Genomic DNA, 17,431 nt, shown 5'->3' with positions numbered 1-17,431 from the left:
TATCCACAGCCCCCGGGGCTATTTGCTGTGTTGTGGACAGAGGGTTCAAGAATGCTTCTCTGGGCCGGGCGCAGTGGCTCTGTAATCCCAGCTCTTTAGGAGGCCGAGGTGGGTAGATCACTTGAGGCCAGGCATTGGAGACCAGCCTGGCCAACATGGTGAAACCCCGTCCCTACTAGAAAATACAAAAATTAGCCAGGCGTGGTGGTGCATGCCTGCAATCCCAGCTACTGCAGAGGCGGAGGCAAGAGAATCACTTGAACCCAGGAGGCGGAAGTTGCAGTGAGTGGAGATCATGCCACTGCACTCCAGACTGGGTGACAGAGCAAACTCTGTCTCAAAAAAAAAAAAAAAAAAAAAAAAGAACGTTTCTCTGGCTTCGATTCCATCTCAAGCTCCCTGAGGAGGTTGGCTTCCTCACCTAACCCAGAGACTGAGTGGCAAGGTAGGTCCCATCATAGCCCCCACAGGAAAGGGCACAGGAGGATGACAGACCTCTCGTACCATCAAGAAGGTGTGGCAAAGGAGAATGGAGGAAGAGAGAAACCAAACACCTCCCCCAAGAACACGGCTGCAGAGCCCATTTCAAAGAATGCATGCATCTCCAGGGTAGCCCAGACTTTCCTCTAGCTAGGATGATCAAAAAATGGCTATCGGGTCTTCTAACCTCACCAGGGTATCATAAAATTTATTACGTGATATATACCTCAACACAAAAAAAATGTTGAACAAAATTCATCTCTACTCATTATTAGGGATTTCAACAATTGCACACTAGGCTTAGAAAAATTCTGGTTATCTGAGCACTCCAGGGGCTTTGCTTCTGGATATGTGGTGCGTCCTCTCTGCTCATTGATTCCTATGGATTCATCATTTAGTTCTCCATTTAACTTCCTTATGCAGCTACCAGCTCATCACATCAAGGAAAAGATGCAGGATGAGGCAAGACCATCCTGGTTCTAGGTGGATTGTCTCAGAGAGGGCCCAACTTATTTTCAGGAGGAGCAGTAAAAGCAGGGGCCCCGAGGGGCAGGGCTGGTGAAGACCATGGTCCTGTGACCTGCTGCCCATCCCTTCCCCTTCAGAGCAGCCCAGTTGCTTTTCTGCACCAGACATGCACTGACAAAGCCCTAAATCTTTGCCCCCATCACCGGGATCCCACTGTGCCAGAACTAAGGGCCTGTCATCTCGGCTGCCCCAGAGCATGCCTGGGCATTGCCAGTGTCCCCAGCCAGGCTGACATCCCTTTCCAATGAAAAGCTCAGCAGATTGGACCTGCCCTGTATGTCTGCCTTGGAATACCATTGACAGGGAGTCATAGAAATCCTCCCGAGTTTTTTTTTTTTTATTAGCAGTATTTATCACCTTCTCAAAATCAATTGCATATTTTAAATTAAAACAAATGACTATTTCTAGACTAATCAATACTTGCATCTTTGCCTTTTAAAAAGTAAAAAGTTTAATGTAAAGAAATCCTCATCTTTGCTCCCATCAATTCCATTTTAACATAATTCAATATTTAATAAATATAATCCTCTTTGTGCAGAACAATGTCATAGAAAATGCAAAAGATTTCATGGTATCCAAGGTCTCGTGAGGTGGAAAATGATGCCTCTTCCCCCGGAAACTCCCAACCTCTGGGTACTTTCCTCACCTTCTTCACATATCAGGAGCTGTTTATTCCTACGAAGTCTAAAAAAAAATTGGGTTTATGTATTTAATGATTCTAAAACCAAAATGCTACCTACTGTCTGCACAATTGCCATTTTTATCTCTTTAAACTTCTCCAGCTTGACGTTTCTAAAAGGGCAAAAGCAGAAAACCCTTATATAATACCTAATTTGTACATCTGCGGTTTCCTTCAGACTGGTACAGGCACCATATGTTTTTAATTATCATAATAGCCCTAAAGAACCTGTTCTGTGGGAAACACATATGATCCTTTTATTACTGGTTTGTAATTTAAACAGTTTTAACAGAAAAGGTCTGGCTATCGGGGAGTGACAGCCTCAAAGGCCTAAGATCCCAGCCATCGACCTCTGGAAGCTCAAGTTCAGATCCCACCCACCGAGGGAGACCTCCTTCCCCCTGCCTGACAGAGGTAATTGGGCACATGTGAAGCGGCTCTGTGGGACCTTAAAAGACATAATCTGGGATCTCCAATGACGCCGGGTTTTGGTCAGAGTCCGGCACAATGAGAATAAGGTTGATAAATATTATCCTGGTCTGACCTCCGCTGCTGTCGCGGTTGGGGGCAGGGAGGGGCAGCTGGAGCCCTGGGCCACCCACTCTCTATGCTCCCTCAGACCTGGACCTCAGGGAACAATTGCAAGGTGGGGGTCAGGTTTCCTCGGGGCCCTCTCGCTGCGGGGGAAGGAGGGAGATGACAGATTTTTGCTTTTTTTCCCTGAGGCTGGAAAATGACTGAATAAATATAGCCCTAAAAAGAACTGATTCACAGACTGTGACATGGAAGGACTCAGGGTTATCACTGCGACTTTGTCATTTATGGAGAGGTGAGGACACTGAGGGGATAGGAGGAGAGCTCCTCAGGGTCACGTGGCAGGTTCAAAGCCACTCTGGTCACAACCCAAACACCTGGTCCCTACCCAGTGCCCCGCCCACGCGCTCCAAGAGCCACGTGCTCCCCAGGCTCTGTCTCAGGTTAGGATCGCCAAATCGCAGAATCGTGGCTCAGAAATGCCCCATTCTCTCCTGACATGAGCCTGGCAGGCTGGCAGGAACTGGCTGTTGTTATGTACTTTTCGTTGGTTTCTTTATTTTTGACGCATCTCAAATGTGTATTAAAGGCACAGAAAAGCACCCGCAAGGTGAGGCAGCTGAGTGGCCACTCCCAGGGACCTCCACCTCCACTGCCCAGAGAAGCCACTCCCAGGAACCGCCACTACCCGGAGAGGCCACACGCGGGGACCGCCACTACCCAGAGAGGCCACACACAGGGACCTCCACTGCATGGAAAGGCCACAGGCAGGGAATCCCTCCACTGCCCAGAGAGGCCACATGCGGGGACCCTCACTACCTGGACAAGCCACTCCCGGGGACTTCCACTACCCAAAGAGGCCACATGCAGGGACCCCCACTACCCGGAGAGGCCACACGTGGGGACCTCCACTGTCCGGAGAGGCCACAGGCAGGGATCCCTCCACTGCCCGGAGAGGCCACTCCCAGGAACCTCCACTGTCCGGAAAGGCCACACACAGGGACCTCCACTGTCCAGAGGGGCCACATACAGGGACTTCCACTGTCCGGAGAGGCCACAGGCAGGGATCCCCCCACTGCCCGGAGAGGCCACTCCCAGGGACCTCCACTGTCCAGCTCTGAATCTCAGCCCCGTTGTTTACATGCGAGTGATCTTAGATGTGACAAGATGCTGCTCGGTGCCTCAGTTTCCCCATACTTAAAATGAGAATAATAAATACTCCATCCACATCCTTGGGTTTTCATGAGGATGAAATGTAAGAAGCTAATTTGCACTCTCATCTGTACGGAGCTTAGAACAGGACTTGCCACAGAGGAAGTCTTTATTATTTACAACTTTGCTTGGAAGGTTAGTGGGTGAGTTCGGAGGACCAGATCCTGCTGCTGGGATAAAGGGAGCCGTTCCTTGGGCATGGAGATATTTTGGGGAAACAGTCATCTGCCCCAGACCCAGGATGCCCCCACACGGCTGGTTTTTGAACGGAACAAAACGTCCCGGTGGTAACTGATTTCTGGGTGACCCCTCATAGACACTCAGGGTGTGGGGCAGGGTTAGGAGCCGTGGCTGACTGAGTTCTCCTCTAGGCTGCCCAAAGGCCACGACTGATTTTACATAGTTGCCCTGAAAGTGACTTTCTTTATTCCACGACTGCTTGATTTTAGCATCCAAGCGTGACCTGGGATATTTTATTACTTTGTTTTTTTCTGTTTGTTGGTGGTCACAGCCTGACGTTATAAATGCTGTGTCTTGGAGGACTGGTGTGATGCGGTTGATGACACTGATTGCTGTCATCTGTGAGATGGGCTATCAGGTTCCGTGCTTGGCATTGGAGGTGTGTGTCTCAGGGAATTCCCCTCCCTGACTCTGCAACAGCTATCCTCACGCCTGGTGTTCAGCTGGCCAAGCTGAGGCTCAGAGGGGCCCCCTGGAGTGGGAAGGTCATAACCTGAGGCGCTGGAAGAGTAGAAAATGACAGCAAGAGCAGACAGCAGGCATTGGAGATGACAGAAGGTGGGGACGTGGGAGGGGGTGAGGGTTTAAAAATCACCTGTGGTGTACAGCGTTCACTATTCAGGTGACGGGTACACTAAAAGTCCAAACTTCACCACATGCAATGATATAAAAACAAACAAAAATTTAAAAAGAAAAAGAAAAAAGACTGTGGGCAAGCCATCTAGCATCTCTTGGCCTCAGTTTCCTCATTCATAAAATGGGTTCTGATAATGACAGAGGGTGTCTGGTTACGCAGAAGTGGCTGGGGTCCAGAAGTGCTGAAGGCCTGGCAGACCTGCGGGCTTCACAGGAGGGTGGGCCCCCACCGGGCCAAGGCTCGGAACAAGTCCGGTAGCAGGCCAAGTCTCCCCAGATCACCCCATCTTTCCTCCTCTGCAACATGCTCTCTCCCCGGGTAAGTAGATGGAGCCGTCATTCACTCAGCCGACCTTACCCTTGAAGAAGCAGGGCAGGCAGTCACAAGCCCAGATTTGGCTTCCTAACTGACCCCAGAAGACCAAAAAGAAGCTCTCTGATAAGTTAAAAAAAAAAAAAAAAAGGAAGGGGGTCTACACATTCCCCACCCCAGAGGGGTTGAGCTTTCCTTTTGGCAAAAAGAGGAGCAGATGGTCACCCTCGTTTGAGATGTCAACGGTGACCTCTCAACGCAACAAACAGAAGTGCATCTTAATCAGAGTTCTTCCTGGACAAGGCGATGGCACGGACCCGCCCCTCTAGGAAGTAAGACCTTCTTAATCACAGCACTGCAGCCACAGTGGCTGTTCTCCACCCCTGCCTACCAGGTGCCAGCCCAGCTCTGTGGCCCCGCCGAGCCCAGGCAGGAGTGGAGCATCTCCCCGTTTCCAATCCTTGGAGTCATAACTCACATTACTTCCATCCCATCTGCACCCAGTGAAGGCAGAGCAGGGAAAAGAGCATAAAACACAAAGTTCCCACAGACAACATCTGTCTCAGTGCAAACAATGGACCATTATCTTGTAAATAATTCTGATTAAGCTGCAGCATTTCTTCCTGAAACTGGCGGTGGGAGTGGAGCAAGCGGGAGGAGGCGCTGCTGGAGCTCCAGCCCGAGCGCCAGGGGCTGCGCTTGGGGGTCTCCCTGACCCTCGAAGCCTCCCCAACATCCCTACCCACAGCCACTGAGCACCCTTCTCCCCAGCCTGACCACCAGGACCACCAGCAGTGGGATGGCCCATCCCATCAGCCTGGGCACCTACAGCCCCAGGAGGCTTCAGAAAAGGTTCCCTGCCAGGATCCTTTCACTTCTGCTGGCCTTCTCTCTCTCTCTCTCCTCTTTACCCATTTCTTCCACTCTTTCCTCTCCTCCAGATGCAACCTCCACCATTTCTCTTCTACTCTCTTCTTACTTGTTTTCTCTCTTACCTTCTCCTTTCCTTTTTTCTTTTTTTTAGATCTTGCTCTGTTGCCCAGTCTGGCCTCCACCTCCTGGGCTCGAGTGATCCTCCTGCCTCAGCCTCCTGAGTAGCTGGGAGCACAGGCATGTGCCAACACACCCGACTCTTTCATTTAATTTTATCTTCCCAGGTCTCCAGGTTCTCTTTAATCCTCCTCCTTCTTCTCTTTGTACTGCATTTGCACTTCTCTCCCTCTATCTTCATGCATTTCTCTTCCGTTCAGCCATTCACCCCTCTCTTGTTTTCTGGTCCCCTTAGCCCTTGGGTCCTCTGTGGCACTCTCCCTCTCCCTTGGTCCCCCCATCCCAGGCCCCTGGGGCTAGGCCTCCCTGCTGTCCCATCCCAGAGACACCTTGACATAGTGGGAATTGTGTGTGTCCATCTGGAGGTTCCAGGCCTGTGTGCCCCAGCCTGTCCTTGGGCTCATCCGCAGGGGTTGTCAGGCTGGGCAAGGGGCCCTTAGGAATCCCTCTTCCCACCACTAGATAGAGCATCCGTCACGCCCAGCGCCTCTCCTTCCTGTATCTTCTGGGATGTGAGGTCAGCCTGCCTGGCAAACCCCAGTCCCATCACCCACCTCACACAACAGCTCCTGTTGCAAAACCCACTGTCGCGAAAGAAAACTGGGGACTTCACAAAACCACCCCAACATGACATCCAGGTGTTTAACCTGTGCAAATTAGAGGGGATCATTCACTTTGCAGGGGCATTTACCTCAAAGACTTCAAGAAAATTCCCTTTGTGATTTAAAATTAAATTACTGGGTATCATTTAGAAAGGACAGTTCTAGAGCCCAAAGTCTTAATGAAACCCAAAAACCACTGATACAAGAATCTGGGCCACCGATTGGCCACGAGAGATGATTTTTTAAAATTTCCTAATGGTAAATACTTTTTACCACTAGAAAACAGTGAAAACAGCTCAGTTGGAGCCAATGGGAGTGTGTCTGTCCATCGCAGGAATGGGCTTGCTGAATTATCATATGGGTTCCCCAACAGACCTCCAGATGTGTTCACCCCAGGGATGGGAAGAATCCCAGATGGGCCATCCAGAAAGAGACCTTCCAGCGGTGAGTACAAATTGGCAAGGATGAGGGTGGGGCACCATGATTTATAATAACCTGCCCAGATTCTCCAGCCACTCAGCGGGGTTTTACTGGGTTCTGGGTCTTCATCGAAGCTCTGCCTGGAGCCTACATGGCTGCAGAAAGCCTAAAATAATTGAAATGAGGGTGACTCGACAACCTCCAAGTTCTTCATATTCACTTTATTCTCTTAAGGGATACACGAGTGCCTCATTTGATGGGTGATAACACTGAGGCAATTGGATTAAGAAATGCCTATGACAAGATATCCAATTGAAAGCAAAAAGCCAAGGACTTGTGGGTTTCCCATGTAGAGACAGAGCATACTGTTCCAAACTACCCCGGGCTTGCAAGCTCAGAGTGATTTTGAGTGACCAAGGGAATTCTCAGGATGGAAAAGTGGGATGGTCACAGGCACAGAAGGAAGTGAATGTGAACTGCTTCCGTGCCCCGTGAGTGCAAGATGAGAGCCTGAGCCCGTGTCTCTCGGTGCCTGGGTTCCCACCCTCTAAGTGTGATGGATACATGTATTGAAAGGGAGCAGGAGGCACTTTTATCCGAAAGGGAACCCCTGGATTCACACATTGGTATCTGTAAAGCACTCAAAGATAACCTGATCATCATAAAAAATACAGTCTTCTCAAGTTCAACTGTGAGCTCGACAGGTTGAAAAATAAAAGAGAAAAAAGTCAGATAATCAGGTTTTTCTTGCACTTCCATGAGCTGAAAATCCAGTTTCATTGATCTCCTTTCTTTTCTTTTCTTTTACTATTTTAACAGACTTCCACAATTAAAAGAAAATCCTCAATGGTCTTCTTCTAATTTAACAGAAATATCTTCAGGATAAGGCAAGTTTCATATGCCCGTGCACTGGAATGGCAGATGGCCTTGCCCAAATAGAAAGCCCGCATGCTCTTATGCTTGTGGGAAACCAGAACACATCCCAGGGGCCCTACTGGTATGGGGACTCCAGGACTGACAGGGTCCAGAGGAGTCATCTGAAAAGTGAGGACTGGAAAAAGGTGGTGGAGACTATAGAGTTTAAGACCTAAGAGGGTCCGGAGCAGACATCTGGAATGCTCCCTCCTTTGGCTGAGAGGAAAATGGTGCCCAAAGAGGACACGTGAGTTGTCTAAGCTCCTTGGAACATGATTGCTTCAAGGTCTTTTGACCCCCAGACCAGCCCGCCAGTCCTTCCTCCAGTAACCTGGCCCCTAAGCTGAGAGGCCATGCACTTCCCTCCCCACAGGAGCCATGACCTGCACATCTGTTCTCATCTGTGGCTCTGGTAGGTCTGCGACTTTCTGCAGGGTACCCAAGAGGGTGTTCTCACTTGAATCAGATATTGTTGGTTCCTCATTCCTTCCCTTCTGATTATCTGATTATCTGGCAATACCAATGGCCTCTTGCTTCATTCTGCCTGAGGGCTTTCTCTCACTATGGGAAGAATGGTTGGCCATCAGGTGGGCTGGAGGGACCCTCAGCTGCTGGGAGAGGAAAAGCTGGTGTGTAAATACCCCGGCTCCTTCAATCCTTGAAGAGACTGTTCCAAGAGGAGCTCCACATAGTACCTTAGAGGACCCCCAAAAGGGCTGAGCCCCCATGGTCCTGCAGTACTGAACCTCTCATGAGTGCACCTGTGCTTGTTGATTTACCTGCCTTCTCTGTCTCCCTTCCCTGCTCCCTCACTCATGCTTCCTGGGTCACCTCCCATATCTACTGCCTGCATCCAGGTCCTTACCTCAGGATCTGCTCTAGGGAGACCCAACTAGGTCACCAAGGAAGTCTTAGGGGATTGAGAGGACTAACGACCCCTCTACTTGACAAGAAAGAGCTAATCCTAGTGTGAGTCCCTAATTATCCACCGGGGCCACTGTGCACCCCAGCAAAACCACCTTCAGCCCTTCCCCAGGTGCAGGGCACACCTCGGAGTGGCCTGTCCTCGTGGTCAACCCCAGTTCTCTTCCCAGTAGAGACAAATCAAGAAAAAAGCAACTTGTCCATCATATAAAAAGAGCAATAATTTGGTAAATTAATTGCAAATTTGCTTTCCCCGCTTGGTTGCCTTTCTCCTTTTATGTGGATAATTGAGAGCATATTATGTTAATTTGACAACAACAGAAGTTCAAAAAGAAAACTTAACCTTGTGAGCAGTGAGTTACCATTAGATGGGTGTGTCTGGACAACTCCACAAAGAACATGAAAGACAAACCCCTCGTGAAGCCAGCCAATGTCTGGATGCACAAATGGCTATTTTTGCTAATGAAATAGCTGTGCAGAGTTCCCCAACTTTAACCTTGAAAATGCGCATCCCTTGCTCCAGAGGCAGAATCTGCTTACGCAGAGACAATATTGCCAATGCGCTGCTGCCGATTTGGGGATGTAATTTAATCATCGGGAAGTTTCTTTGAGAAAAAGTGACTATACTTATGGAATAATCATCTCCCAACATTTAGATTCTTTTTCTCCAACCAGAATATCTACAATCTCATCAAAGCAAACACACTTCCGAACATGTGTAAATAGAAAAGTGGATCTGAAGACTCTCTTACTGCAAGGCACTCTGCCCTTCCTTGGCCTCTCTCATCTTAAGTCACAGATGTCTCCTTGGAACTCTGCTCCATATACAATGGGGCCGGGGGGTGGTCTCTTATCCAGACCAGGGTGTTCGTGTTAGGAAGGGTCCAGGTCTCAGGCTGAGGGTAGATCCAATGGATGATGTTTACGTTTGCTCCAGGTCTGAATTCAAACAGGTGGGGTTTGTTATAATCCCACATGTGGATGGGTGGTGGCTTGGGGGAAGGTGGGCTTGTTATATTTCCACATGGGGATGAATGGTGGTTTACAGGGGAGGTGGGCTTGTTATATATCCACGTAGGGATGGATGATGGTTTATGGGGGAGGTGGGCTTGTTATATTCCCATGTGGGGATGGATGGTGGTATATGGGGAAGGTGGGCTTGTTATAATCCCACTTGGGGATGGAAGGTGGCTTAGGGGGAAGGAACACACAGGAAACAGAATTCCTGACCCCCTTGCAGAGCTGTAAAATGAAGTTGGCTCATTCCACAGAACTGAATCCACCCAGCTCCCCGGCAGGCAGAAGACGGGATATTCCCAAGAACACGCAACTGTTGAGAAGAAAGTTGTTAACCAGGGATGGGGATGATGAGGAGGAGGTGGATGGGAAGCAGGGGGAGTGTATGGCGTGAGTGCCCTGAAATGAGAAGATGGGGAGCAGGATGGAGCTGGCTTCATAAAAGCAGGAGAATGAGAATCCACAAAGGCCTCCTCTAAGCTTGAGAAGTTTCCACCGGGGAGCAACTCAGGAAATACCCCCTGCTTTAGAAACAGAAATGCTTCCGAGTCTTCCAGCTTGGAGATCCCGTTAGGGGGATTGGGCCCCCATGGAAAGGAAGAGAGAACAGCAGACGCCTGAATACACGGCTCCAGGGAGCCTTCCAGGCTGTCAACGCAAAGGGCTGGGAAGATCCGTTCCCTTCAGCAGCCTCTCCCTCACTGGCTTTGCACTCCCTCTGCCTCCAAAGCCCAGCCCCCCACACGCCATCTATACCCCTTTGGGCCCCATCCCAGGAGGACTGGCAAAACCCACAGGTGCTATGGTGCCCCAGGTTTGCAAGAAGTGGGCAGCGGGGTGTACATGACCGGCAACGCCAGGAACAGTGTGCTCAGCCCTGGACAGAGGCCCTGAGAAAAAGGCTTGGAGGAATTTTCCCTCGATGTGCACCCCATTCCCCTTGGGGCAGGTCCTTAGACTCAGGGGACATTGCAAATAAAGAAAAACCTCTCCTGGGGCCCTACTTCTTGTACAGGCTTGGCCTATATACACTGGCAGTGGAAACTGGCCCTGCCTAAATGTGGCCACACAGACCTGGGGCCTGGAGGTTAGGGTCATTCACTTTACCTTTGCTAGGCATTTAGGGATCCATCACAGTTTCCATAGGAACCCATGGTATGTGCTCCCAGCTTCATATGAAGGGAATCAGGCAACAGTCACGGGCACTGACCACCAGAAAATCTGACAACCTTCTTCACAATCGACATTTTCTCTTTGAAGCTTTTATCGTGTCTTCTCAGACTCCGAATCTCTCACTTTTTACCTCTTTCCCAAAATAAAAGACAACCTAATGCCATACTGTGGTCTTTGGAGTCAGAGTCACTTGAAAAGGTTTTATGAGAAATACCGGAAGAAATGTTTCAACCAGCTAGGGTGATGCAATTGTCCTGTTGCGGAGGCCAGGGTTGTTCAATGAGCATTTCTGGGTTTCCGTTCCCTTGTTACACAGAGGACACTTTATTTATTTGGGGTTGTGAAGAACGGACTTGGGGCTTGAGATTGTGTCCTATGAGATTGTGTCCTACCCCCAGTCCCCCAAAAGGATCAGTTAGACAAGGGCTCAGGGATGGTCATTGAATTTAGAAATTTACAAAACACGTCCAAGCAAAGAAGCTTGGAAACACCGTTGAAATGGCAGGACCCTCAAGTCCAGCTCACGGACCACAAAACCAAGCAACACAAGCAAAAAGCAAAATCGGTTCTTCCCACACCTGTCTCCCCACCAGGAGGCAAAGTGGAAGAACAGGCAAAAGCCTGTTACAGCAAACACAAGTACAGTCCGAAAAGGTCAGCAGAACATAAAGATTCCCACCTCCGCGAATCCTGAGTCTCTTCATTACAAACTACCCCTTCGCAAGATGAAAAGAACATGTTCAGATTTGCTGAAGGGAGGCTGGGTGTCAGCGTTTCCACATCTGGGATGGGGCATGATGGCCGGCATACTCCATGCCCAAGTACCCCCCACCCCCACCACCCCAGCCACAGTTCCTTTGGGCGGTTGTGGGGTCTAGACACCTAAAAGTCACTTGTACAGAGAAACGGGCCCGTGTCGCCTGGCTCTCCCCCACCCCCCACAGTCATCCACCCAAATTGGAAGGTCCTTTTCCACTTGCATGTTTATGAATTGTTACTCACAGGGCCCACCTAAGAGTGGATAGAAAAATGCAATGATCTGCCCCGGCAAACAGCCCAAGAAGCAGGGTCAATGGCATTCCCTGAATGTCCTGTTGAGGCTTCCAACAGAGAGAAGAATGTCAGGGGGTGAGGGGGGTGTTGCGGAATGAATTAACATAATGACTCCAAACTGCACTAATGTTTCACAGCTTTTTTTTTTTATTAGCAATACCAAGATAAGTTATTGAAGCATTTTTAGTATTATTTTACATTCCATTCATAAATGACCTAACTTGTAACTCAGCATACAGCACACTTAAAGATATAGTTTGACACTTATTCAGAAAGCTACAATTATTATAACTTACATGCCTTCATTACCAGGAACACCTTAATATATCTTCTAATTACTTCAACAATACTCTGTTCCAAAGCACACGATCACCCCGTACAAGTTTACATATTTTGCTTCAATCACCATTTTTAAGTTGTAGATGTCAAGGTGCTATTCACTGAAATTTTACTGTCATCTGCTCCTGGTTAATAGGACGACCTGACACAATATTAAACTAGCAATATTTCTGCTTAAATACTATGGAGAAAGAGAATTACTGCACTTTTCTGTATTCTTCTAAAGTGTTACAAAATACAGGACAATCAGACACAAGCAGTAATACCCACGAGACCACTGCAGGACCCACCTCTACACGCTCAGGTGAGCTGGTGGAACAGCCCCGCACCCCCAGCCAGGTTGTCCACAGGTGAAGGGATCTGTCATCCACCAGCAGTTGTCACTCAGGATTTATGACTTTGAGGGAGTTTTCTCTCCTGCTCAAGTTACTAAGCCTTTGCAATCCATGACTAATAGTGGAACATATGGGGTAATATTTTTAGCCTCTGACTCTCTGCTATATATACTGTAGATTGGTGCGCCGTGTGTATACACATACCTATGCCAATAGTAATTATTTATTCAACACACATATGTGTATACATTCTTCTCTTGACTTTACACGATTAACAAGCTGCAGATAACCACCGAGGACCACGAACAGACAAGGGCAAGTCCAGATAGACCGACTAGGACAGGGAGTGTCACTTACCTGCAAGAAAATGTGCAGATTTATTAAATAATCCAGAAACCATCAGGGCTAGAGGCATTTGAAAGCAAGGGCAGGGCCACATCCCCTAATCGTTTAATGGAATAATGACAATAAAGTGGTATTTATAAAATTTGGTCCTTCTGTCTCTGGCTAAAGCAAGAATAGTCAACATGATTAGGGCAGGTTGGCAATTAGACGTCGAGGTGCTGTTGATCAGCACTAAGTAATAGGAGATAATTACTGCTTATTTGAAACCTGGGCTTTGCACACAACATCCGAAATTAAAAAGAAAAAAAAAAAAGAAAAAACCTGATGCCTTCAGCAGGTAAGATGTAGCCTGTGTCTAGATAGTTGTCAGTTTCAACCAGCGCTTTGATTCAGCAGTCTAAAAAGGTAGACGCCAGTGCTTAGGCCCAGGGTATCTGCACCCACTTAAGACATGGATGGGCTCACACTGTTCCTATTTCAGATGGCGGTGCCTGGGTCTGATTGGAGAGTTTATATTTCCTCAGTGATGTGGGTGTCTGTTCCGACAATACTCTTCTCTCAATACTCTCTTCCTCCCTGCCAATCTTAAGTCATTACCAGGGGTGGGGAAAGGTATATATATGTTTCTTTTTTTTTTTTTTTTTTTTTGAACCAAAGAGGTTAATTGCCCTCTCCTCTCACCTGGACTTGGTCCTGAGCAGTAGGATTCATGCAGTCTGAAGAGAATATGGACATAGCAACTAAAATTAATGCTACCAGACTTCTCTCCTGATTCAGAGGCCCTGTTGATTCAGCCAGTAGCTTTTGGAGCCAAAAATATGCAGCAAAAGGAAAGGAACATAAACAAGGCTAAATGTCACCAGTGTTTGCCGACTTACAGACACCATCCATTTGTTTGTTCTGAAATGACGAGTGGACCATTTGGCAAATACAATGGTATTCACACAACAGTTCTGTCATCCTGCAGTGCAAACGACATCACGTCAGTGGCATTCCCATTTAATTTAAAAAGAGGGAAGGAGAACAGGAGAAGAATGCCTTTGGAATATGGAGAGAGCTGCCATCCAGAGAGGCTGCCTCTCCATCAGACACAGTGCACACAGCAGGGCTCAGGATGAGGGCTGGGGAGAGCCCGCTCCAGGTGCTGATTTCTGCAAGAGATCCCAGGGGACATCGCCTGTGTTTGTCCCTCCAGAGTCAAACAGAAAAGCTCTGCAGCAGGTTGTGAGGCAGCCAGCAGGGGCAGAACAGGGCAGTGATTTGCATTAACTCACAAGGTTCTGCCCTTGGACTTCAAGGCAGGCCAAATGGTCCTCCCTCCTGGGGTCTAATGTCAGGCCCCGGACACACAGTATGAATGAGAGCAGGCCAGACCATAGAGGTCAATAGCTAATCTGTAAATTATCCAATTGGGCAAAGGAGGTGAATGCAAAGGTGTGCTTTATCCATAGTCTCTGAGGCCAATCCATGTGAGAATCAGCTCACAAAAAAGAGAAGGAAGAGGTATGAGAGCACATTTGTCTTTGAATAAAGTAAGGCAGCAACAGAGACAAAAAGATCTTGCAGTGGAGATGCCCCAGGTCTCCCACACCCTCAAGCCAATTGCCTTCTTGTGCTGGCTGGGTACAGCCTGCACTCCCACACACTCGGCAGATTGGGATTTTGTGGTTGTCTTCCTATGCCATTTTCCTACCTTCACCTCCCTTCTTCATTAGAACCTGCTGGCTTCTGGGCCACACTGTAGACTCTTGCACAAGATGAAAAATGTACCAATGGCCATAGCCTGTGTATCACAGCCTATACTCAGGGTGTCTGCACATATGCGGCCCTCACTGTGTATTTCATACCCCAGCCATGGCCTCCTTCCAAGTCTCTAACTGACTGCAGACCTTTGCCGTTTCTTGGTCAAAGACTGAGGCAGGGCAGGACTCATTTCCTACCCCAAGCACTTGCCTGGTATCAGGAAGAGAATGGAGTGGACACAGAAATGGTGTAACCATTGGGAGGGGAGGTCATCACAAAATTGCCAGAATCATCTTCAAAGCAAACTTCCCCACATACCAAGAAAGAGCTATCAACCATGCATCACGGCAGAAGTGAGGAAATGAAACGTGCCTCTCTAACACTGATGGAGGTAAGGTTGATGCCTGCCATGCTTAAGGGACGATTGTGACCCGAAGATGTTTGCACACTGACATCATTTCCTTGCAACAGTTTCACGTGGATGCTGAGCTCCGCGACGTCATGCAAACTCAACTGAGAAGCACTGATCCAAGCTCTTTTATCTCTATCATCTATTTCATCCCTACGCTTCCTTCCATCAGTGAGGAAACAGGCTTTCACAGAGCAAGCTTGTTTCAGAGACAACACACAGCCACTGCCCCCTTCCTCTTCTGTGTGTGCTGGCTATGAGGGGGCAGCTCTGGGTTGCACTGTGCTGGAGTGTTCTCCTGGAAGTCTTTAATGCATAGACAGAGGTGTGGCTTCCCAGAAACAAGGCATCGGCCCATCTGGGTCAACAAGTCCTCTACCACTGTAAAGTCTCTCTCACATCTCTGGCTTTGGCATTACCAGACAATGGATGGGGCCCTGCCACTGATGATGAGGGGTCTCCCATCACCATCTCACTGTCCAGCAGAATAACAGAGGACCAGTGTTTGCACCATTCATTCCCTAGGGATGACCATGAGAACACATCCCTCTTTACACCAGAGCAGGGGTTGACCAACTAAGACACTGTGGGCCAATTCCAGTGCATCGCCTGTCAGTACCTAAAGTTGTAATAGAACGCAACCACAGCCATCATTTTCCTATTGTCTATGGTAGCTGTGGTGCTCCTTCCAAAGCGGAGTTGGGTGGTCGCCACAGACACCCCGTGGCCTGTGAGCCAACACTTTTATTCTCTGGCCCTTTAAGAAAATATTTGCTACCTGTTGCTTTAGACTGAGTAGCTCGTAAAAGGGTAGGTATTGGCCAGGCGCGGTGGCTCATGCCTATAATCCCAGCACTTTGGGAGGCTGAGGTGGGCGGATCACCTGAGGTCAGAAGTTCAAGACCAGCCTGACCAACATGGTGAAACCCTGTCTCTACTAAAAATACAAAATTAGCCAGGTGTGGTGGCGTGCACCTGTAATCCCAGCTACTTCGGAGACAGGCAGGAGAATCGCTTGAACCCAGGAGACGGAAGTTGCAGTGAGCCGAGATCTCACACTGCACTCCCGCCCAGGCAACAGAGCAAAACTCCATCTCCAAAAAAAAAAAAAAAAAAAAAAGTAGGTATTCTCCGACTGCCTATGCCGAGAAATCTATAAGGCTTAGGGAAAAGATAAGTCAAATTTTAAGAGAGTTCAGCTTTGGTTGTCCTGGTTCATCTCATCACACATATAAAAATATGTAATTTGAATAGGTTTCAATGGACCCGAATTCTTGGGACGGGGGGGTCCCAATTATTTCACTAATGTGGAAGCCCAGAAGACCTTTATTCCATAGTCTCAGGTATAATTTGGGTTGGGGAAGCCAGTTGCCCAATAACCTGAGGATGATAAGCTGGGGATGTTAGGGCGACTGCTGTTAATGGGCTTGCATTCTCCCTCGCTTCCTCCCAGGCCCACTGGCTCACTAGGTCTGGTAGCCACTGCACATAGGGCCTCGTGCCCACAATCAACTTGCTGATATTTATTTCATGTTTATTTTACAGACGGGGTTTCACTCTGTCACCCAGGCTCGAGTGCAATGTCACGATCCTAGCTCACAGTGGCCTTGAACTCCTGGGCTTATGCAACGCCCCTGCCTCAGCCTCCCAGAGTGCTGGGATTACAGGTGTGAGCCGCAGTGCCTGCCCTCAGCCTGCTTACAGATGCTACCAGTTCAGCCAGCCTTCCCTGAGTGGCAGTCACTACAGAGCAGAGCTCCTTGGGGCAAAGGGGAGTGTGCTCTTTTCCCTGCTTTCCCGTTCATCTGTCATTCATTCTTCTCTGTCCTGCCTACCCCTGGGTCCACCAAAGGACACAGTGCAAAGCCTGATTGGGAGACCTGGCACACAACAACTCCACACCCTGGCCATCTCTCTTAGGTTTGAAAGGCAAGGAGTAAGGGTGATCTGGTTGCTGTCCAAATCCACAAACTCCCAGATGAAACACACTTTTTAACCGTTCCATGCAGTGGGCCCCATGGGTGCTGTGCAGACCAGCCTTGGTGCTGTGTGCACAGGGAAGCCTGCCCCTTCCCAGCCAAGTGCCGACCCAACAGTGCATTAGCATTTCTCAGACTAGACTGGGCTTGTCTGCCTTGCTTTGTCCATGGATGCAAACACTGCTCTGGTCTTCCCCTCTCCACCTTTAAATACTCATGTGGAGTCTGTCCCATTACAAAACCAAGGTCAAACATTCCAATAAAACCAAGGGTACATCCAAATTCTCCGATGGCACTGGAGTACCCTTGTACATTATGCTCTTTGACAGAATAAAGAAATGTGACCCATGCCTGGAGACTGGAAGTCACCTCAAGAAACTAAGGATTTGATTGGAGTGGGATTTCCTATAATGAGATCAGACCCCTAGTGGGATCTGACCCACTGTGGAAGCAAAGATGCCTGTCCTCTGGCTTAATCCAAGATGGCTTAACCTCTTCCTTGGGA

At 48.7% G+C, this 17,431-nt stretch overlaps 1 protein-coding gene across 23 annotated transcripts in view; it reads right to left on the bottom strand.

Moving 5' to 3' along the window:
- The window catches only part of ZNF536 (zinc finger protein 536), a 489,498-nt gene that overhangs the window by 143,400 nt on the left and 328,667 nt on the right, over nt 1-17,431 (bottom strand). For 4 of the 23 annotated variants that reach the window (XM_055103805.2, XM_063599535.1, XM_055103804.2 and 1 more), the window contains one exon: nt 11,906-12,807. The exons of the other annotated variants lie outside the window; for them this stretch is intronic. In XM_055103805.2, the coding sequence (XP_054959780.2) occupies nt 12,800-12,807 (8 nt within the window). In that variant the 3' untranslated portion in view covers nt 11,906-12,799. Of the gene's footprint in view, nt 1-11,905; nt 12,808-17,431 lie in introns of those variants that run through there. 23 annotated transcript variants of the gene reach the window in all.

Source organism: Pan paniscus, chromosome 20, assembly GCF_029289425.2.
Source record: "Pan paniscus chromosome 20, NHGRI_mPanPan1-v2.0_pri, whole genome shotgun sequence".
Taxonomy (NCBI): Eukaryota; Metazoa; Chordata; class Mammalia; order Primates; family Hominidae; genus Pan; species Pan paniscus.
The sequence above is the reverse complement of the archived record's forward strand: the minus strand, read 5'-3'. Positions and strand labels throughout refer to the sequence as shown.